Source organism: Diabrotica virgifera, chromosome 7, assembly GCF_917563875.1.
Source record: "Diabrotica virgifera virgifera chromosome 7, PGI_DIABVI_V3a".
Taxonomy (NCBI): Eukaryota; Metazoa; Arthropoda; class Insecta; order Coleoptera; family Chrysomelidae; genus Diabrotica; species Diabrotica virgifera.
Window position 1 is genome coordinate 5,885,008 of NC_065449.1, and position 24,221 is coordinate 5,909,228.

At 31.5% G+C, this 24,221-nt stretch overlaps 2 protein-coding genes across 2 annotated transcripts; one reads left to right on the plus strand and one right to left on the minus strand.

Moving 5' to 3' along the window:
* Positions 1–465: 465 nt before the first annotated feature.
* Positions 466–16,741, plus strand: LOC114330828 (peptidyl-prolyl cis-trans isomerase sig-7). Its single transcript, XM_028280239.2, has 4 exons — positions 466–827; positions 9,206–10,029; positions 12,887–13,286; positions 16,344–16,741. Exons 1-4 carry the CDS (start codon positions 601–603, stop codon positions 16,705–16,707), a joined length of 1,815 nt encoding a protein of 604 aa, XP_028136040.2. The 5' UTR covers positions 466–600; the 3' UTR covers positions 16,708–16,741.
* Positions 16,742–20,096: 3,355 nt separating this feature from the next.
* LOC114330829 (cleavage and polyadenylation specificity factor subunit 5) lies at positions 20,097–21,201 on the minus strand. The gene has a single exon (XM_028280241.2). It carries the CDS (start codon positions 21,053–21,055, stop codon positions 20,318–20,320), a length of 738 nt encoding a protein of 245 aa, XP_028136042.1. The 5' UTR covers positions 21,056–21,201; the 3' UTR covers positions 20,097–20,317.
* Positions 21,202–24,221: the final 3,020 nt, after the last annotated feature.

Consider the following 24,221-nt stretch of genomic DNA (forward strand, 5'->3'; position numbering starts at 1 on the left):
TTCTTAATTTTTCGCCCCTGTAACTTATTAAAATAAACATAGAAGTTTTCAGGGACTTTCGGCCCTCGGTCCTAACGTAATCTTTCATTCTGCGTTTAAATTTTTGAAAAATACTCATTAGTTTTCTTAGGATTCGAAAAAAATTAATCCCATGTATATTCTTGTTATTGGTTTTTTTTTTGTATAATAAACGTTACTTACAAGGAAGTACTTTTAATTTTATTTTGTACAAACTTCTAATCAATAATATTTTCTTGTTCGACTCAAAAAATACTATAAATTTTACCAGAATTTCTACTTTAAAATTGTGTTTTCAAAAGCGGTAGTCCGAAAGTCGGACTACGCACGTCATCAATTGCGATGTTGCCTTTTTCTCTTCATGGCTTGTTAAGTAAAGGTGGCTATGATAATACTAAAGTATTATAAATCTATGGAGAAGTGCAAGCAAGCCATATAAGTGAAAAAAGAAGAAGAATACATAAGGTTATGTTATGTTGTCGGACGTCGGACGTGTTTATTTTTATTTTTAGTACAATATGAAAATACATTCATTAATGTAATTTAATTTATTTGTGATTAAAGAATCATAAAATCAACAAGATGTCCGTTGTAATTGAAACAACTTTGGGAGATATTACAGTCGATCTGTACCTGAATGATAGGCCCAGAGCCTGCCTGAATTTTCTGAAGCTATGCAAGTTGAAGTATTACAATTATAACTTATTCCATACTATAAGTCGTGGATTTATAGCTCAAACTGGTGATCCCACTGGGTCTAGAAGTGGTGGATCCTCTATGTATGGACTACTAGATGGCCCAAATAAAAGGTAAATGATATAAAACTCTGTTGTTATTCTATTCTTTCCTATTCTATGAAGAAGTATAGGCCATTAACATATACCACCTAGACTGCGCGCTGACATCTAAAACTATCTGACTATTGCGACAGAAAACTGAGGCTCTTAGGTCAGAAGTCTCTTTCTAATCGCCGGGGTTTATCCAATGATGTTGGGTTTATTGACGGTGTCACTTTCCCACTGTCCCGATTTTACAAACTCTGATGAGGTAGGAGAGTTTATCAAATACTCCTCCTAAAGAGACTTCCCACCTAATAGCCTCAGTTTTCTTTTTCACAATCATTGAATAGTTTTAGATAGCGGAGCTCAGTCTAGCTATTATAATATGTCTTTAGTATAGGCTACTTTCTTTTGGTGGTTATAGCATATTGTCTGGAATGGATTCTTTCTGTTGCTTCATCTCCAACTGTAGTAGACATTATCGAAGATGATGTACAGAGGTTGGAATCCTTTGTGTCTTACTCATGTGAGCATGAAGATACAGCAGATTACCACTGTTGTTGCATGCATTTGATAAGGTCTGCTACAATTGCAGATGAAATATTTCAGGAAGAAAAACACAATTCCAGACCACAGTATATAAGTACCGAGAACAATCAGCAGACTAGTCAATTGAATGCTATGCTGGAACAACATTGTAACCTCCAATAGTTTCAAATGTGGGTGCTCCATAGAAAAACGTACCGCATGAACAAAATAATGTACTGCCGACTGTGGTGAATATTATGAGACTTTACTTTATGCATCCTTTAGTCTATAATATTATGCTAATAAAAGATTCCTTTTTTGAATATGATCAATTATAAAGTGTTTTCCTCAAGGTGTCGACAAAATCTCATATGGCGTTTACAACGTTGTTCCAGCAAAGCATTCAATTTTTGAGTTAAGTATAAAGTTTAAATTTATTAATCAAAGTTGTGAGTATGAGAATGATCACAATTAGATATGAAACTACACATTTAACATCTTGATTTTTCTGTTTTATTTCAGCTGTAAATAATTTTTTTCCACCCATCCAATGGCACTACAGCCCAAACCGGACCTTGGCCTCCTTCAGCAAGCTTCTCCAGTAATCTCGATTTACTGCTGTTGTTTTCCATAAATGCATTTTTAGGCATCCTCCTCTTCTTTGTCTTCCCATCTCTTTTTTGGTCTTCCAACAGGTCTTTTTCCTTGTATTCTTGCATTTAACAATTCCCTGAGGATTCTATCCTCATGCGTGCAAACCACAAGCCCTGTCCATCGTAATCTCTGCAGTTTAGTGTATTATGATAGACTTTGTTTGGTAGACAATTCGCTGCCTAAGTATTACAAAGGTGTATGTAACAAAATTAAAAAATCAGCAATTTTAATATAACAATGTTCTATGTATCATAAGGCACCCATAGAACTTTGTGAATCTAAAATATATTCATGCAATGCTCTAAAATTAATCGAAAGTCATTGGTGTATGTTGTGAAAATATGTAAAAAGCGCAACATAGTCCTATGTTAAACATAAACATAGGACTATGTTTTTCGCAAAATTTTAGTGAACTTTCCAAACTCAGTATAACATGGTCCTATGTACGAGGATTTCATAAAGGAGAAAGACTTGACTCCAGTAAAAATTAATGTTTATCGCAAAATGTTTTGAACTGAATTCAATTATTATTCATTTAATAAACCTCCAAAATATCTGTGTGACCTATGTGCTGAAATAGACTCCATGAATAAAGAAAACACCCTTAATGGAGAAAAGAAAAAGGAATATGAAAAATACTTGCACTTTTAATGAGAGAAGATAAAAAGACGGATATTGAAAATGGTAAGGCAGTACTGTGTTTTGACTTAATGTATTGACATGTCCAAAACGAGACGTCAAAAATTTCTTTTATAAAAGTAAGCTAAATATATATAACATGACAGCCAACCTTTCCATAAACTGGACTCTTTATTGCGTGATATGGTCAGAGGCAATGCATGGTCGGGCTGGGAATGATATTGCCAGTGCTGTATACAGAATCCTGAAAAGGGTTGTAGAAGACTATCTATTATTGGAGGATTTGACTTTGTGGAGCGATAGTTGCGTTCCGAAAAATCGCAATAAATTTATGAGTTTTGCAATTGTACATATTTTAAAAACTAACACGAACTTAAAGAAAATTCAAATAAAGTTTTCAGTACCTGGACATTCCTTCATACAAGAGGTTGATTCAGTTTACAGTGCAATTGAACACAGTTTGAAAAAATCTGAATCCTTTTCTCCACTTTCGTTAGTAAGAGTCCTTTTGAAAGTAAACACAAGAAAGCCTTACACTATACTTCAATTGAAAGAGCAAGATTTTCTGGATTTTTCAACCTATTCATCAAAACTGAATTATACTGCAGTATCATTTTCAAAGTGTGAATACAAAATCATCAATTTAAGACAACGAACTGAGAGGAGACATACTGCCGAAAATGACGAAATACTCATATAAACAAACAAAAATGATATTAAATTACCTTGGCACAAAACAAAGTGGAAGCTCTGAAATCTATGTATAGGTGGATGCCAGAAGTAAACAGATACTTTTATGTTCACATGTTTTCCAACATGTCTAAACATAAACAGTAAAACTGCTGATCAGAAGATAATGTTACAAAGACTTATGTTCCATGTTTTTGCATTTTTTGTTAGAGTTGCAAAGTTCTATGTTATTTAATTTTCTCAATAAAAATATGGGAAAAATTAAATATTTTTTCTTCGTTTTTTTAATGTGCTCTTGTAGATGACTTTTAACTATTACATTTAAAGCAAAAGCAAATATACTTTGTTTTATATGAAATCTAAGGGTCAAAATATTCAAAGTTATTTTTCTCAGTTTCCTTGTAACCATACCTACAACCTTGTAATTCTTAGGCAGCGAATTGTATCTCATAGAAAATAAATCATTTTAAAGATACAGGGTGTCCAGAAACTCTACCGACAAACGAAGACAGGAGATTCCTCAGATAATTTTAAGACAATTTAACCAAATTCATCTAGTCCGAAAATGTTTCCTAAGGGAGCTAGAGCTCTTTGAAGATGGCGTCTTGTAATTAGTTTTTTTAAATATCTCCAGAACGCTTCTATTTAGAAAATCGAAAATTGGTACACATATTTATCTTCTAGAGATAAATCGATTTCATCCATTGTGAATTTCTAGTACCAGTCATAGGCATCCTTTTTGGGTGGGACAACGGTTATTTTATCGCATTACTTTTTTGTCTTTAAGTTTTAAGCATTTTTGATACTGGATTATTAAATTGTGATGTATTTTAGTACTAAAATGTACTCTTGTTTTAAGTCGGTAGGACACACAGTTTTCTAGAAAAATCGATTTGAAAATTTTTCGTTTTTTGAATATAAAAAAAAAATTAAAAAAAAACTATTTAGAAAAACGAAAACTGGTATGTTTCTTTATATTCCAGAGATGAATCGATTTCAATAATGGCGAAGTTCTAGTACCGGTCATATGCGTCCGTTTTGGGTAGGTCAACGGTTATTTTATCGCATAACTTTTTTGTCTTTAATTTTTAAGAATTTTTGACACTAAATTATTAAATTATAAGGTATTCTAGTACTAAAAGGTACTCTTGCTTTAAGTTGGTAAAATACACCGTTTTTGTTTGAAAATTTTTTCCAATTTTTTTTCAACATTAGGAAACAAAAAATTTTCAAGTCGATTTTTCTAGAAAACGGTGTATCCTACCGACTTAAAACAAGAGTACCTTTTAGTGCTATAATACATTATAATTTAATAATCCAGTATCAAAAATGCTTAAAACTTAAAGACAAAAAAGTTATGCGATAAAATAACCGTTGCCCCACCCAAAAAGGATGCCTATGACTGGTACTAGAAATTCACAATGGATGAAATCGATTTATCTCTAGAAGATAAATATGTTAACCAATTTTCGTTTTTCTAACTAGAAGCGTTCTGGAGATATTTAAGAAAAACTAATTACAAAACGCCATCTTCAAAGAGCTCTAGCTCCCTAGGAAACATTTTTAGACTAGGTGAATTTGGTTAAATTCTCTTAAAATTATCTGAGGAATCTCCTGTCTTCGTTTGTCGGTAGAGTTTCTGGACACCCTGTATAAGCCAGAAAAGAAGAAAAAAAAAAGATTTTTTTAATAATTTTTGAATATTTTAATTTTTTTATTAATATTTCCGTCCCCTTTAACCTTCGGATGACCAAGCGGGGGAAATTGTGACCCCAGCGTATGTTTTTTTTTAATAAATTCAAAAGTATTTTTAATTTTTAACTCATTATTTTTTTATTTGACTTTAATATCATTCTAGATATCCTCAAATTTTGAAATAAAAAAATTCCGTATATTTTACGAATAAAAAATATATTCTGAAGTTGATGTTTAGTAAAATAGCGTCTATTATGTGTAATTACAAGTAGTTTTACGCTAATGACGTCGACTTTGCAAAGTAACAAGACACTTACTCAACATACACACTACACATCACACTAATACTCATGTTGTGACTGGCTGAATGACATAAAGTCCATGCCAAAAAAAAATTTAAAATAAAAAAAGAAAACTATTGTTTTGTTAATTGTCATTTTTGACCTGGGGTCATTTCCCCCCCTTGGTCATCCGTGTAACAAAAAAAGGTTGGTCATCGGAAGGTTAAGTGGGAGGGATAGTCAACTATTATTACTGAAGTTATCAAACAAGTTTTTTTTTGCAAAAATCATATATCAGAATTTTTACTTCTTTATTTCCCATTCTGTATCCCCTTTCTTTGTTGACATATTTGACGATTTCATCCATGATTAAATTGAAGAGCATAGGGCTCAATGAGTCTTCCTGTCATATTCACTGTCCATGGCTATAGGCTTTGTAAGTTATCCATCTATTCTGACTTCCATTTTGTTGTTTGGGTAGATGTTTTCAATATTTTTTATGATATTTAGGGGCACTTCTCTGTTATGCAGAAGGTGAATTGAGTCTTACTCTGTCAAATGCTTTCCTCAACTCAATGGGACACAGATATCTATTATACTTTGGTGATTTCTCAGTAATTTGCTTTATAATTGCATATGTACATGATCTTCCAGTACGAAAACTCTGTTGTTCATTGGCTCTATTTATCCTCTGATTCATTAGTTGTTGTAAAATTTTAGTTGTAAGTTTTAGGGTAGTATTTAACAAATTTATACCTCTGCAGTTTTCTGGCTGTTTTTTTTATTTTTTTTAATAGTAGAGTTAGTTCACTTGTTCTCCATTCTTCTGGTATTTTATAATTTTTTTATTAATGTTAGTACGAGATCCGAATAGGAGGTCAAAATGTACCCATCTGCTTGCCGGATGAAACATTTTTTTTTATTAAATTTCATACATAGACAAATATTTCTAGCATGGGTTGCCTATCAAAATCGTGTCATAGCTATCCTTAAGGGGGGGCCGAAGGGGTTGAAATCAATATTCCAAACACATTTTTTTTTAAAGTATGGTAGAAATATTTTATTTTTAAATTAAATAGGCATATTCAGTACAATTCATAAATTACTCAAGAAAAAATTCAAGGAAAAATACTGAAAAATAAGCCAACAGTGGCAAATTTTTAAAAGACACCTCAAAATAATATAATGAATGTTGCGGTGGACATCAGAACTCATCATCGAATCATGGTAAACAAAAAATTCAAAAAGATTTTATTAGCTTATGAGCTTCTCGAGGTAACGCTGTCAAGTTTTTTTAGTTTTATCTAATTTTGACTTTTTGATATCACTCAGAAATCTAAACAAAGAATTTTTTTGCAAAAAAGGGTGAAAACATATTTATTATTGTTAAACAAAAAATAAGCATAAAACAAAAATATCTTGACAGCGTTACTTCAAGGAATGTCTAAAGAAAATATATACAAAATTCCAGGTGAGTTGGTCAAGTAGTTTTTGAGTTACAATGTCTACAGCCTGAAAAAAAGCATTTTTGAGAAAAATGCGTTTAAAGTATTGTCAACTTTAATTTTCAATTTCTTTTTTGTCTGTCAAATGGTAAAGTGATGCACACCGAAATATGTTTTTAAATCGCGGAGTAATTTATAAAATAAAATAATAACAGCTGTTGACCGTTTCTCACTACGCTCAAGCGCGTTGGCACGAACTTGCTATAAAACGAGTCGAAGGTAAGGAGATAGTGTTAAATAGCCCTAGCTGCGATTTGATTTGCAGAAGGTTAGCGCCAGCACGCTTGAACGTAGTGAACAATGGTCAACAGCTGTTTTTATTTTCTTATGTAAATTACTCCGCGATTCAAAAAGATATTCCGGCGTGCATCTTTTTTGATTTGAAAGACAAAAAAGAAATTGAGAATAAAAGTTGACAATACTTTAAACTCGTTTTCCTCAAAACTCCTTTTTTCAAAGGCTGTAGACATTGTAGCTCAAAAACTACTTGACTGACCCACCTGGAATTTTGTATATATTTTCTTTAGACATTCCTTGAGGTAAAGCTGTTGAGATATTTTTTGTTGTATGCTTATTTTTTGTTTAACAATAATAAATATGTTCATGTTCACCCTTTTTTACAAAAAAAGAATGTGTGTGTACTTTGTACACACGTAAGAAGTTATACTTCTATTATATGATTTCAACGAAATTAATATACTTTAAACAGTTTATTTATATTTTTTTAAATATTAAACTAGTTTTAATACTTACTAATTTTCAAAATTTTTTATTAAAACAGTACCAAAAATTAAAAAAATAAAAGAATAAAACACACACAAACACATTGAAAAATGCCACAAATAATTTCTGAACAATACCTAATTGTCGGAAAATTTTTTAACTAAATACGTATTTTCTGAAAAAAAAAATGATATAATAAATATACTTAAATCATAAAATGTATAAAAAAAAACAAAAAAATAAATGTTTCTATTGGGGTTCGAACCAGTTTATATTTGCGCAGTTAGTATTGGAATTCATATATTTTACACTTCTACCCACGGAGACACCTGCATCATGTGGGAAAATCGACGAACTAAAAGGTTTAAACTTTTGACAGTTCTGAATTTAACCAAATTATTTTGATTTTTGTAGAATATTGAAATATTAAAATACAACAAAACATAAACAATATATTAGGTGAATATTGACAGAAATTTTGATGGTAATCAAATTATGTAAATCAAAGCATTACATGCTATTTTGATAGGTTCATTTTAAATTTTCCAAATAGGTAGGTACCTATGTAATTTTTATTAGGGTACTGAAACATTTACAATTATTACGTACCTATCGCTTTTAAAAATTATTTAAAAAGTCACTACAATTATAAACTTGCTTTTTTCTCTGCCATCACAACAATAAAAACTAATATACACAACATTTGTTGATCCATAATCTCCAACAATTATTGACAGATGATTTTAACACCCAATACGATCCCGCATAACGTTTGAGCGACTAAATATACTGTCATAACGATAATTGACTAATATACTGTTGGTGTGCGCATGCGCCAGGGAATGTAAAAATTCACCCTCGTGCCTAAAGAGGTATAACTTCAAAAAAAAATCGTAATTTTGACTTCTGAGTGGTATCAAAAAGTCAAAATTAGATATAACTAAAAAAACTTGACAGCTTTACCTCGAGAAACTCATAAGCTAATAAAAATCTATTTGAATTTTTTGTTTACCATGATTCAATGATGAGTTCTGATGTCCACCGCAAAATTTATTCTATTTTGAGGTCTCTTTTAAAAATTTGCCACTGTTGGCTTATTTTTCAGTATTTTTCCTTGAGTAATCTATGAATTGTACTGAATATGCCTATTTAATTTAAAAATAAAATAATTCTACCATACTTTAAAAAAAATGTGTTTGGAATATTGTTGGCCCCCCCTTAAGGATAGCTATGACACAATTTTGATAGGCAACCCATGCTAGAAATATTTGTCTATGTATGAAATTTAATAAAAAAATATTCGAATCTTTATTGTTGCTCCAACATATTTGAGTAATTTGTTTGTTATTCTGTCTTTATCTGCAGCTTTTCAAGTGTGTTTCGAACTTCCTGTGTAATTATTTTACTTAACGTCTTCATTTGTGCTAATTTCTGGTGTGTCCGATTCTAGTGTCATTTGTTCTTCCCCTGCATAGAGCTTTTTTAGATAAGCAATCCATATATCATTTTCTATGTGTTTTGGTTCCATTCTTTGACCTCTTATAAAGCATCCTATTTTATTTTGCACACCATAGATATCATGTTCTATTTCTTTCAAAAAACAACAATTTTTTGCAGTATAAAAATATTTTACCACATTGAATGTGTGTGCTAAAAATATTTTTAGAGCCTTTCATTTGATTCTCTTTTACAGATATTTTGAAGCTGAAGATGAACCAAGAATTAAACATACAAAGATGGGACTTATTTCTTTTGTTGGAAATGAAGATCACATGATTGGATCCCAGTTTTTCTTCACTTTGGGCGAAGACTTAATATATCTTGATCAGAAACATTGTGTCTTTGGAGAAGTAGTTGAAGGAATGAGTGTTTTAGAAGAAATCAATGAGGTTATTTGTGATAATGATGATTGCCCTTATCAAGATGTAAGGATCACTCACACAGTTATTCTAAGTGATCCTTTCCCAGACCCAAAGAGACTTGTAGTACCATCCAGATCACCATCACCTAGTGCTGAACGTCTTCAAGGCGGTAGAATAGCTCCCGATGAAGAGATCGATGAAACAGAAGGCAAGACAGTTCAACAAATTGCTGAAGAGCAAGCAGAAAGAGAGGCTAAAGCTAGAGCTACAATCTTAGAAATGGTAGGGGATTTACCAGATGCAGATATGGCTCCTCCAGAAAACGTATTATTTGTGTGTAAACTAAATCCTGTAACTAGTGATGATGATCTAGAAATAATATTTAATAGATTTGGTAAAATTGTTTCTTGTGAAGTTATCAGAGACAGAAAAACTGGAGATTCTTTGCAGTATGCATTTATCGAATTTGCTGAAAGGAAATCATGTGAAGATGCGTATTTTAAAATGGATAATATACTTATTGATGATAGAAGGATACATGTAGATTTCAGCCAGAGTGTATCGAAAGTTAAGTGGCTTGGTAAAGGAAGAGGGGTAGCTCATTTTGATGACAATGGAAGGTCTACAAACAAATCTAATAATGATATAGGAAAAGGTAATAAGTTTTTTCAGCTAAAGTTTCTTTAGAACATTATTATACTACAGTTGTTATAAAATCTGTTATAAAAAAGCAATATGTATGTAACTAGTAAAGTTATAGTCAGCACAGGATTACCCTAGAAAATCTTTCCTTCCTCTCGACTACTCTAGTGTAAAATACTAAAAATAATGGCAACAATGTTGGAAGCTAGGTATCTAATAGGCAGAAAGATAGATGGTTAGTCCAGAAAGCCACTGCGGATCCGCTAGGAAAAATATTCCGATTCGGATTTTTTGCACAATCTTACTCAAAAAGGACCCCTTTTAACAAATTGGCATGTTGCCAGGACCAAAAGTGGGTCAAAAATTTTTTAAACATTTTTTTGTTTTTTTCCTAAAATTATTATTTTGCATGGAACAAAGTTTTTTTAGGTTTTTTGGATCATGTATGTATACACCGTTCTTAGGCGTCAACGCCCTTCGGTAGGGATCTATGGAGGAGTATCACCAAGCCGGAAGCCCTTATCCCTTCCCGTACCGCTCCTCCATAGGCCGATCAGACGCCAGTTTATTCCAGACCAAGCCGTAGACTCTATTGAGTTTTATACTACGGCGTTGGCCTTTTATAAATTTCATGACCTAGCTGAGGCTCGAACCAGCGACCGCAAATCGCAAATCCACTAAACTTGTCGATCGACTGAGCCCCAGCTAACTGGACCGTCAAGACCGACCTTTTTTTGGATCATTCCGAACAGAAAAGGCCTTTAGTGACTTTTCTCTAAAGTTTATAGTTTTTGACATATAAGCGATTAAAAATTGAAAAAGTGCGAAATCTGTCATTTTTAACCTTCAAAAACTATGTGAAAAACTTGAAATTTGAATGTTGCCAAGGTAGGTAAATATTCTTTAAACATCGATTGATGAAATCCCGAAGAGTTTTTTGCAATACAGTATTCAAAACTCCTTTGCTTTTTAATTTCTAATCACGCGTGCGCGACACTATTTTCTACCGTTGCATGTGTATACAGTATGGTGCAAATGAAAGGAATAAATTCGTTATTTCGTAAACCGGCGACTTTAAGGGAAAAACCCGAAAAAAGTCGATTTTTATTTTTAAGTTATGATATTGTGGCATATATGGGATACTAGTGACGTCATCCGTCTGGGCGTGATTACGTAATCGATGATTTTTTTAAATGAGAATAAGGGTCGCGTGGTAGCTCATTTAAAAGGTTCTTCAATTCTCTATTCAGTAATGTAAACATTTATATAATTATTTATACAGGGTGTCCAAAATGTTTTTATTAAATTAAATTATTTGACAAAAAAATAAGTAGAAGGACACCCTGTATAAATAATTATATAAATGTTTATATTACTGAATAGAGAATTGAAGAACCTTTCAAATGAGCTAGCACACGACCCCTATTCTCATTTAAAAATATCATCGATTACGTCATCACGCCCAGATGGATGATGTCACTAGTATACCATATATGCCACAATATCATAACTTAAAAATAAAAATCGACCTGTTTCGGGATTTTTCCTTAAAGTCGCCGGTTTACGAAATAACGCATTTATTCCTTTCATTTGCACCATACTGCCGGTGGAAAATAGTGTCGCGCTCGCTTGATTAGCAATTAAAAAACAAAGGAGTTCTGAATATTGTATTGCAAAAAACTCTTCGGGATTTCATCAATTGATGTTTAAAGAATATCTACCTACCTTGGCAACATTCAAATTTTCAGTTTTTCACATAGTTTTTGAGGGTTAAAAATGGCCGATTTCGCAATTTTTAATCGCTTGTAATGTCAAAAACTATAAACTCAGAGAAATGTTACTAAATACCTTTTCTATTTGGAATGATCCAAAAAACCTAAAAAAACTGTGTTCCATGCAAAAAAAAAATAATTTTAGGAAAAAAACAAAAAAAAAACCTTGAAAAAATTTTTGACCCACTTTTGGTCCTGGCAACATGCAAATTTGTTAAAAGGGGTCCTTTTTGAGTAAGATTGTGCAAAAAATCCGGATCGGAATATTTTTCCTAGCGGATGCGCAGTGGCTTTCTGGACTAGTAGGGTTACCATACGTTCGGATTTTTCGTCCGGACAGTCCGGATTTGAAAGACATGTCCGGATATGAGAAATGTCCGGATTTTTTTCTTTACTAAAAAAAAAAAATATTTAAAAAACAACAGATTACTCGCATATCTCAAAGATGCAAATTTTATTACGGTTACAATTATTGATAGTTCAAACAGAAACGAAATCAAACTGACTCCGGTACGTGTTCGTTATTTTAAGCAAAATGAAGGTGTCAACGTGAAACTTTTATTTTTTGAGTAACTTCCGGGTGAAACATCTGATCTTTTAGTAGAACATGTTTTAAAATGTATTAAAAAGTAGGTACTCTATGGATTCAAAAGTAGTTTGCATTTGCGCTGATAATACTAATACTAACTTTGGGGGTGTCAAAATGCAAGGATAATATGTTTTTGTCCTTTGACTTATAATAAATTATGACATAAATTATGGCAACCCTATAGATAGATATTTTTTTGTGATTGTTTTAATAAAAAAAAAATAGTTTAATAAAACAATAATTGTCTTGCATAATTTGATAAAACAAGTCTTAAACTTCATTATTCCACGACAAAAATCATAAATAAAGTGAGATCTTTTAAAATATTCGTATATTTAGTCAAGTTTAATTGTTAAATTCTTGCCACTTTATTTTTTCCTCTAGCCTGCTTCAACTCTATTTTATTAAGACCATAGGGATTCAAATAGGGTTATATTTGATATATAAGTTTCAGTAATATTATTATAGAATATATACGATGTTGTTTTTAAATTTAGTATTTATTTTAGGAAACTACAAAACCCGACGAAAATCACCAAAAAGAAATAATCAAAATCAATCATTTTCAAACTCAACTCATAGTCGAGATAGAAATAGAAGAGATAAATCAAGAACACCAACTAGGTATACGAATAAAGAAAATAGTTCCCATAAGAGTTCGGATACTAATCAAGTTTCAATACGAGAAGATAAAAATAGAGCCAAAAAAAGTGGTAGAGACAGACGGCATAGGTCACGATCCAGATCAGTTTCAAGAAGTGAATCTAGAAGGCAAAGTCGAGACAGGGAAAGGAATAGATATGAATATCATGACAGGGATAGATCACGAAGGGATAATGGGGTAAGAAAGGAACACACTCGATCTGAAAAAAGTGATAGAGATCAGAAAAAGCACCGAGATTATTATAGGTAGGTATGGGATATTTTTGGTTTAAGTGTTTCATGCTTTATACCAATACTCTGGGCTAATTAGCAAAATACAAGGAAAAGTTATTTACCAGCAATTTTATTGCTGGAATCGAATCTTATTATTGTATGTATTAATAATATAGGTATGCAAAGTCCGCAGATAGTGTGCTACTTTTTTTATAAACAAAATGGCGCCCGAAAATCGTGTTTTTTTTTTCAATTTTTGCTCTATAACTCCAAAGATTTTAACTTTACACCAAAAACACCCAAATAAAAATTCACCGCAATTAAATTATGCATAGAGACGTGTTTTTCCCGATTCACTTCGACGAAAACTTTCCCCGGAAAAGCGGGGGTTTCCAACAAAATCTTTAATTTTCAACTAAAATTTTAGATAAGTATTTGTTAATCAATAATTAAATAACTTGGTAATGTAAAAGCCCTTTTCGTATAGATTATAATTCCAGAAGCCGATGGAAATTGAATGAAGAGTTTAGCAACAATTAAATTGTTAATTAAAAATTTACGGTCGCTATAATAACCACAATAATTATGATGCATAAGAATAACTATGATTTTTTCATAAAAGGACACTATACCTATCTAATGTACTTTACAGAATTAAAATTTGACTATTTAAGCGGCCTCAGGAATATTTTAAAATTATAATCAATTTTTTTGCTTATAAACAAATAGAATATCTCGGGAAATATTAAACTAAATTAAATTGTGAAAACGGTATTCGAAAAACAGCGACAGGACGCTTCTTCTAAAAGAAAAAACGTTTAATTATGACGAGTGGTTTCTGAGATACAACCGGTCAAAGTTGACCGGAATTTACGGCAAAGATATAAAAATAGGATCATAATTTTCAAAGCATCACCTTTTTATTTTTGTCCTCTTTCTCCACACCAATTTTCATATCTTTAAAATACTCATAACATATATTATTATAATAAAAACTATCGATAATACGTGTGAAAATTGCCAAAAATAGCAAAATTACAATCAAAAATTAGGTTGGAGAAAATGTAACCCTCAAAGATCAAAATCGCTATACGTTAAAAAAATGCATTTTCTCGGCTTCTCATGAAGCAATTTCCTTCATTCTTTTTTTGTTCCCTAATAACTCGAGTAGAGCCATCGAACTAACTCATTATTAAATGTCAAACTTGCTTTTGTTTTGTTATAATAGATTAATTTATTTAAAAGAACAGAAATTTACATATTTTTTCCAGTTGTAGGCTTTTTTTAGATAAACTTACTACAAGTGTACCTTTTAAAGTTAAAAACATAAATATTCTCATTTGAAAGCTGTATAATTATTTAAACAATTTTTATTTAAACAAATTAAAATTTTGTGTTATAATAAATAAATTAATTTATTATAACAAAACAAAAGCAAGTCTGACATTTAATAATGCGTTAGTTCGATGGCTCTACTCGAGTTACTTGGGAACAAAAAAAGAATGAAGGAAATTGCTCCATGGGAAGCCGAGAAAATGCAAATTTTTTAACGTATACTGATTTTGAGCTTTGAGGGTACATTTTCTCCAACCTAATTTTTGATTGGAATTTTGCTATTTTTGGCAATTTTCACACGTATTATCGATAGTTTTTATTATAATAATATATGTTATGAGTATTTTAAGGATATGAAAATTGCTGTGGAGAAAGAGGACAAAAATAAAAAGGTGACGGTTTGAAAATTATGATCCTATTGTTTATATCTTTGCCGTAAATTCCGGTCAACTTTGACCGGTTGTGTCTCAGGAACTACTCATCATAATTAAACATTTTTTCTTTTAAAAGAAGCGTCCTGCCGCTTTTTTTTGGAATACCGTTTTTACAATTTAATTTAGTTTAATATTTCCCGAGATATTCTATTTGTTTATAAGCCAAAAAATTGTTTATAATTTTAAAATATTCCTGAGGCCGCTTAAATAGTCCAATTTCAATTCTGTAAAGTACATTAGATAGGTATAGTGTCTTTTTATGAAAAAATCATAGTTATTCTTAAGCATCATAATTATTGTCGTTATTATAGCGACCGTAAATTTTTATAGCGACCGTATATTTATATTTAATAGCGACCGTAAATTTTTATAGTTTTATAGCGACCGTAAAACAATTCAATTGTTGCTAAACTGTTCATTCAATTTTCATCGGATTCTGGAATTACAATCTATACGAAAAGGGCTTTTACACTGCCAAGTTATTTAATTATTGATTAACAATTACTTATCTAAAAGTTTAGTTGAAAATTAAAGATTTTGTTGAAAAAACCCGCTTTTTCCGGGGAAAGTTTTAGTCGAAGTAAATCGAAAAAAACACGTCTCTATGCAAAATTTAATTGCGGTGAATTTTTATTTGAGTATTTTTGGTGTAAAGTTAATCTTTGGAGTTATAGAGCAAAAATTGAAAAAAACACGATTTTCGAGCGCCATTTTGTTTATAAAAAAAGTAGCACACTATCTGCGGACTTTGCATATCTATATTATTAATACATACAATAATAAGATTCGATTCCAGCAATAAAATTGCTGGTAAATAACTTTTCCCAAAAATGGCCTATTCTCCGATAATCAGCCCAGACTACAATTATTTTGCATTATTGCTAGACATTCGCTAGCCAATGGTACATCATAGTAAGTACTAAAGTAAACTGCTCGAGTAATGAAAATATGAAATAAGTAATTCCTAAATTGAATTAAAAAATCCTTATTGGATATAATGGTTGCAGCGAAGCAGCAGTTTTGGAAACAAAGCAAGAAAAGAAACATTGAATAGTGCTGCTTCTGCAATTTGGGAAAGAAGTGTGGGGATCTTCGAAAGTGCTTTAAATATTAGGAGTATTAGCTATGAACTGTAACAGCAACAGCACAGGGGACCGTTTAAGTCAAAGTTTTCATTCCCAATCCAGTCACAAATTCGTGGGATAATACTTGTTATTATTTGCTCTTGTAATATTTTCTTCTTCTCGATTATTTTCTTAATGGATTTGGTATGCTACCATTTTATTTAATTAATGAATAATACAATATTTTTTTATTTCAGGTCAAAAAAAAATTATTCATCAGATTCAGAAACAGATAGAAAACAAAGGAATAAATCTAAGTATGACCATATGATAGAAAAAAATTCCAAAAAATTTAGTAAACAGAAAAAAGAAAGTACATCTGACAGGTATTCAAATGAAAAGAGGTCTAACAAAAAAACAGATCAAAAGCGTAGCAAAAACGATGACACTTCGGATAGTGATTCTTCAGATAGCGAAGACTTAAAAAAGCGAAAGAAGACAAATGTTAAAAGTAAAAAAAGTAAAACAGTTTCAACAGAATCTTCCTCTAGTGACAGCTCCGACTCGTCAAGCACTGAAGAGTACAGAAAAAAGAAGAAAAAATATTATAAAAAAAAGTAGTAATAAGAGTCAGTGAATAAATGTATAAATAAAAAAATTGCATTTTACTCTTGCCTTCTAGTTTCTAATAAGTTAGACCATTTAAATTGCTCAGCAACTATTAATTTCAAAATTAAACCAAGATGTAACACTTTACTTAAGTATTTGCTTTGCACCAGTCATCATTAATCCAAACAGAATCTGTTGAAAAGCAGGCCATAATGGACATTTTCCATATAGGAGTCTACTTTTTTGTTGGAACTACTTCAGGATGTATCTCGTATCAATAATTACGATATGCGTCAGTCACAAACGTTGTCCTTAATTTTTTATTTATCTCAAAAAAATAAATAAAAAGTTTAGAGTTTTAGAAGAACCTCAAGAACCTGACTTAGGAGCACCAACATGGTAGGAAATGCAACAAAAGAGTGTTTGTGAAATGGGCTGCTCCTTTCTATTTTGGGGTTGAGAGTGGACTGTAAACTTTTTAGAGGGTTGGAACAGCAGTGGGCAGACCTATGATCACTATATTCAGTGTAGGTAAGTATAGTTGGTTTGCTAAACTCAGACACAATTGGCCAGCGATTTTAGTAAGTAGTTTTGCCAATTTTGTAAAATTGGCAAAAAAATAATTACTACTTAGTAATTTTGCCAAAAATTATCAAAAAAAAATATGTACTAAAATCACTAGCCAGTTGTGCTGAGTTTAGCGGACAAACTATATCTGCTCATTTGGGTAGAATAAAATGCTGGCTAAATCATATGCTGTTTAATGTGACCAGCGAAGGAAATGACAATCAATGAATTAAAATCTCACAGCATCAGCCAAGCCCATTTTGTTTGTGTTGCCATGGGACTAAAGCCGCATTCACTCAGCATCTAAGGACAATGCATTAACCATAACCATTATTAGCATATTCTGGCGAATTTCAAAATGAAAAATTGAGAGATATGACAAACAGACAAAGCAGAGATGACACATCAGTTATCCCAGTTTTATTGAAGATTACGCATATCCTTATGGATAGCCTATTAGCGTCATTGGGTTACAAAATCAAATGCAAAAAGTGGTAGGTACATGATGGTTTTTTTTTATCGTAATGTTTGATATGCCAATTGTAAATTTCCAGCCTTTGTACCAGTGATGCCTTTGAGCCTTAAAAGAAGGAAGTAAAACGCCTTTGATTCTTGCTGATTTTGGATCAAAATGGCAAATTATTTGTTCAATGGTGGATGTAATCAACTACCATAGAGAGGAAGGCAGTTAGAAATTAAAAAGACGTTGATGAAAAAATATTAACAAAAAAGATGTGTGTACTTTGTACGCACGTAAGAAATTATACTTCTATTATATAATTTCAACGAAATTAATATACTTTAAACAGTTTATTTATATTTTATTTAAATATTAAACTAATTTTAATACTTACTACTTTTCAAAAATTTTTATTAACAGTACCAAAAATTAAAAAAAATAAAAGAATAAAACACACACAAACACATTGAAAAATGCCACAAATGATTTCTAAACAATAATTGTCGGAAAATTTTTTAACTAAATACGTATTTTCTGAACAAAAATTTTATAATAAATATACTTACAATTATTACGTACCTGTCGCTTTTAAAACTATTTAAAAGTCACTACAATTATAAATTTGCTTTTTTCTCTGCCATCACAACAATAAAAACTAATATACATAACATTTGTTGATCCATAATCTCCAACAATTATTGACAGATGATTTTAACACCCAATACGATCCCGTATAACGTTTGAGCGACTAAATATACTGTCATAATATAACGATAATTGACTAATTTACTGTCAGTGTGCGCATGCGCCAGGGAATGTAAAAATTCACCCTCATGCCTAAAGAAGTATAACTTCAACAATGAGTTATGTTCCACCTGAGGAAATCAGGCTTGATTTGACAGTCACACTGGCCCTTATATCAAAATTAGTGATGAATACAATCGAGGCGTTCTTTGCAAAAACCCCATATGTCACTTTTTACAATATCGGAGATATTTAAAAAGAAGTTATTTAATTGAACCCTATTAAGTTTACGGAAATTCTCAAATTAGTGATTTATTATTTTGATGATTACACACAGTTTACAATATAAATAACATTATTTTTTCCTTTTGTTTATTTATGAAGGACATTTATTCATTTGACATATGGGGTTTTTGCAGGAATTTTTCATTAATTTATAGGAAAAACGATATTTATAGTAATAAACCAAAATAAAAAATGAACGAAAAATGGTGTTTACTTATAAAATCACGCAACACAACTATTCGAAGGATATTTAACCTATAAAATCCTACTGACAGCCCACGGTTCTGACAGCCAAGCGATAAAGTTTCCCGCAAAAACACCAATAACAACTATGGTTTTGAAGGGAATTGCGCTTGACATATGGGGTTTAGGCAGAATCGCCTATATTTTGGACTACTGTAATTTTAATGCAAGTTTCTTACGCAAGGAACGTAGGTAATTAGTCCTTCAATCCATAGAAGCCATAAGTCCATTTCCGAAAAAAAAGGACAACTGGGGTTTTTGCAAAGAACGCCTCATCAATTGCCTTCTAGAGTTACTGCACTGAATTTTTTGTGACATCCTCCTATTTTATTGTATCTCCTTCCAATTTTTTCGGACATTCTCTATTTTTTTCTGATTCCCTCAACTTTTTCTGGCACTCTCCATTTTTTGCCGACTCTTATTTTTTTATTTTATAACTCGAGATGGACTGGATTGATATGGCTACTTTTGATTTTTGATATGGCTACTGTATTCTTTGACTGATGTCCACCATCCCATTAATTTAAATTATTTATTAACATTAGAAAATAATGAGTTGGTATATCGACTATTGTATAAACATATTTTAGATATTAAACTTAAGTTGTAATTGTAAAATATAGTTTAAGTGGCGAATGGATTTAGTGTCCGCAGTCATATAAACCCAAATAAACAACAAAATACTTTTGATTTTGAAATATTTGTAGAAGTCTACGGAAGAAGATCTTTACAATATCTCATTATTTCATGGCAAACATCTTGAACTTCTACAAATGTTTTAATATCGAAATTAGCTTATTTGATTCGGTCATTCTCGAGCTGTTATAAAAAAGATATAACAAAGTAAAATGATATAGATCATCAGGATTTATAAGGTTAGATGTTCGACAAAGATTTAGATTTAGAGTAAAATTGTATCTTTTTCATAAATATGCTGCTCCAAATGTGGACTTTTTTCTTGTAAAAAAAAACACAATGTTTTCATAAATTCCACACTACTTACTTATTATGAATTATTGTATATTTTAAATGCTAATACGAACCCTGGATGTCAGTTGTAAACAGATAAAAAAACATTATTAAAGAATTCAGAGGAAGAAAATACAATCTGAAAAAAATTATATTTGTCAAAATATATGAAGTTAACCATTAGGACACCTTCTTATAAAATATAGCCAATGTTACAAACTGATAACACAATCGTTAAACCTAAATTAGCTTATTTAATGTAAATAGCTTAGAGTTCTTTACATCTAATCCATATTACAATGTAATGAAGTTATAGTCTGTAATACAAAAGAATTAATCACTAAAATTTAATCTTCACATATATATAAACTGGAACCTACACAAAGCCTGTGGTAACGAGGAGATAATAGGTCCGTATCCTTGTGAATTATCAAATAATTCGAAAAGTGGGGCAGCTACTAGCTTATAATTCTTTGGAACTGCAAATAACGCTTTTTCTTGTAACTGAACCAAAAACAAACGTTTGTGTTCTTTAGGTTTCGTTATATGGGAAGCAATATACGGGTACTGTGGTGGTTCGAAATTGGGCCTCCACCAATTACCAATGATATCTTCTACAACCCACTCTTGTTTGACACCATCTAAACGGCCTAAAGTCTCAGTTAACAGTCTCTTCAAGCCCTCAACTTCGTCTTCTCCAGGATTTAGTTCTCCACCCGGAAGTTTGAAGAAAGTTGTTCCGAGTTGCAAGAGAAGTACATGGGGCAAACCATGTTCATGCACTAATAATACACCTTCCACACTTCTTCTCATTCCGATTCTATCGAATTCATCACGCATCCGTTGGAATCTGGCAGGTACACTTGGATCTTTCTCGAATAAGGGTTCTTTTGTACCAAATATATAGTTTGTTAAAGGATATAAGTTTATGATTCGGTTTATTGCCGCAGGTGTAAAAGTATTTGTTGGTGGAGGATTACTCACTACTGTATTATTTTGCTGAGCCGTTTGGCTGTTTCGTCTTGGCCAACCGGTACCCCCGGTTAAATTGTTCTGCTGTTCTCTCTTCACTTGTGAAGATGTCATAGCCATGATAGCTAATATTTTGTTAAATGTCTAACAATTTACACTTACACTAATACAGTATTTCTGTATTTATTTAGATATAAAACTTGTATCAAACAAGGTAAGCTTTCAATAAAAGTAATGGAAACTAAAGTTGACATGTGACATGTGATGTATGATGACTGACACCTGACACGTGACTGACATTTCCTTTGTGTCTAAAATCTTCTTGTTTCTACTGGTTGTTATAATTTTATTGCAACCACTTCTAGATATTTGGCATTTTTATTAATATTGTTATTATGTACAGTCCGTCTAATTTACTTACCGTTGCACGTCATTATTTACGTTAGAGATCTAAGTTGGCATTGTTGCCCAGTTACAAAAAATTCTTGAATTCATTTTAAATCAAATACATCACACAATTTTTGCGGAAATGGATTATACAGCAAAACAAATTAATATTCAATGTAAATAAATAAAAACTTTAGAAATAGAAACCAAGCATTAACCTTTAACTACCCGCGCATCAAGTTATGACATAACTACACGCGTGGCGTACTTTATACGCCACAAGAAAATACACTTAAAAACAGCGGATTTGTCTATTGTTTTTTGAAAAAATACACTTAGTTGTTTGTTATAAACCTTACTCGGTATCAGTGAATACTTGGAGTTCCTTCTCAGTAAGCCAATTGGGATTTATAACTGGGATCATGGAATAACTGGATTCGATGATAAATAAAATTACTAATAAAAAATTTTTTGAAATGTAATTTTTTACAGGAGAAAAAGTATTGTTTGCGAAGAAAAATATATTTTGTGCCATAATGACTGAAAAACAATTGAAATATGTACTTATATTACTACTTATATTAATATAATCGTGGCGTATATTGTCCACCACCGGAAACAACAAATAATAAATTGTAAATTACGATATTCCCAGAACGCTGATTATAACGAAACTAAAACCAAATTGTAAAGCACATTCCAATGATAGGTTAGAGATATAAACAAGGTCAAAAATTAAATTTTTAAATATATTTGCAGTATAATTCTTATATATGGCGTACAAAATACGCCAGCGCGTGTAGTTAAAGGTTAAGTTATAATATTGCGTTAAAGTACATACTTAATAAAAACAGTAAATATAATGAAACAAATACTTATAGTAAAGAATATAAACAAATATGAAGTGTCATCACCGCAACTGTCAAATAAATGTTACCAATTTATGCCAAAATATCACCTTCGTTCGATTATAGTTACAGTGTATTCCGAACAAATGTGCTTCATAAAAACGCTTTATAATCCATTTATACAAATTAAATGAAACATATTATTGTGTATTTCTTTAAGTTAACATTAATAGAAATCTTTAAATATTATTTCTACGCGTATATAATAAAATATGCCTAGTGGCTGTAACGCCAGTATACTCGGCAAAGTGATTCTAAAAAAGAACACACCTACCGCCTAAATATTTCGTGTTGGTATCATGTGACGTCTCGGGCTATGACGTGGATGACGTGCAACGGTAAGTAAATTAGATGGAGTATATATATATGTAATAATTTAATAATGAATATAAAAAATATACATTAAAAAGAATGTGTGTGTACCTTGTACGCACGTAAGAAGTTATACTTCTATTATATGATTTCAGCGGAATAAAATATTTTTAACAGTTTATTTTTATTTTATTAAATATTAAACTGAGTTTAATAGTTACTTACCACTTTCCAAAAAACCAAAAATTAAAAAAAAGACAGCAATTGTCCGCATTTGAACCCGGGACCTCTCGATTCGTAGTTGAATGCTGTACCAACGAGGCTACGAAGGCATTGTTTTAACGGTTTCTCGGACATTATGTCAAACCACGGTAACAAATTGACGAAGTGAAGTATTAAATAAAAATGTTTTAATAATACGTATTCTTACTCCCGAGGAAGACAAATCAAAAGACAGAAAAATTATAATAAATATATTTATTAAAAACACTAATACATTTTTTCCACACCTCTTTTGGACTGATACATATAACTTAAAAGATTTAGGAACGAACAACATACTGTATCTGTGCGCATGCGCACAGAATAATAAAAATTCACTCCCTATCGCGCCTTATAACTTCAAAAATCTACTAAAATCTAACTCAAGCCACGATTAATATTATTACAAAAATTAATACCAATCTCACTTGGTTTCCCGAATGAACCGCGTTGAATTTGAATACACCAAGCTTTCAACTTACTCTCTAAACCAGGGGTTCCCAACCTTCTGACAACTGCGCGTACCACCTGATACATTTTGAAGATTTTGGTGTACCACCAAACACTGGTGAATGCATGGAATGGAAAGAAGTCCATTGGCTTATTTTATTTTATCCATAAGTCAATTACGGATTTCTCTTTGAAACTGCCTTGTGTGAAATCGATGAATATTTCCTGCAAATCTTTTAATTCCAATTCATTTGGTGGATGATGCTGAAACAGGATTTCTGATCCAGTCAAGTTTTGAGTAATCTTCTGAGAAATATTTATTACAACTTTCTTGAAGAGATTCAAAGTGAAGAATTATATCAGCAACCACATCTCTGGGTATTTCCAATATTTCCATTACCAATAGGTACCTAGAGTTTTGACCCTTCGCTTCGTTATCGATCATTCACTATCTGTACACTAAACAGATACGAAGCGAATACGTTCGATAACGAAGCGAAGGGCGAAGGGTCAAAAATCGAGGTATTGATATTGGAAATATTTCGTTGTCGTTAAAAAATGATGACAGAGTAAGAAATGCATAGACTTCCTTCCCCTGTATTTAAAACCATAAAAGAACCAACTTTTTCTTGAAGGAATTATTTTCTCATTGTCTGTAAATGGTGTTGTGTTTGCTCCCTGAAGGCCCATGTTCAGCGTGTTAAGTCTGTTAAAAATGCCAGCTAGATACGTCAATCTTTGACAATCATTCTTCATCACAGAATAACTTTTTCATGTCATTATTTTTTTTTCAGTTAAAAGTATTAAAATTTCTGATTTCTCAGTTTGAGTTTGAAGAGACAGGCGAAAACTTGTGCTGGGGTGAAGAGATGCACGGTCACTTCCGCAAACAAGCAACAATCGTAATCGCTTGTTTCACCCAAGCGGTACATACCATCCAAAAACTTGCTGCGTACCACCGGTTGGGA

Bases quoted from the DNA above. Each gene is read 5' to 3' on its own strand.
- LOC114330829 (XM_028280241.2), bottom strand. From the start codon at position 21,055: ATGGCTATGACATCTTCACAAGTGAAGAGAGAACAGCAGAACAATTTA.
- LOC114330828 (XM_028280239.2), top strand. From the start codon at position 601: ATGTCCGTTGTAATTGAAACAACTTTGGGAGATATTACAGTCGATCTG. The intron at 828-9,205 runs GTAAATGATATA...TCTCTTTTACAG, and splicing joins CTAGATGGCCCAAATAAAAG to ATATTTTGAAGCTGAAGATG. The intron at 13,287-16,343 runs GTAGGTATGGGA...TTTTTATTTCAG, and splicing joins AAGCACCGAGATTATTATAG to GTCAAAAAAAAATTATTCAT.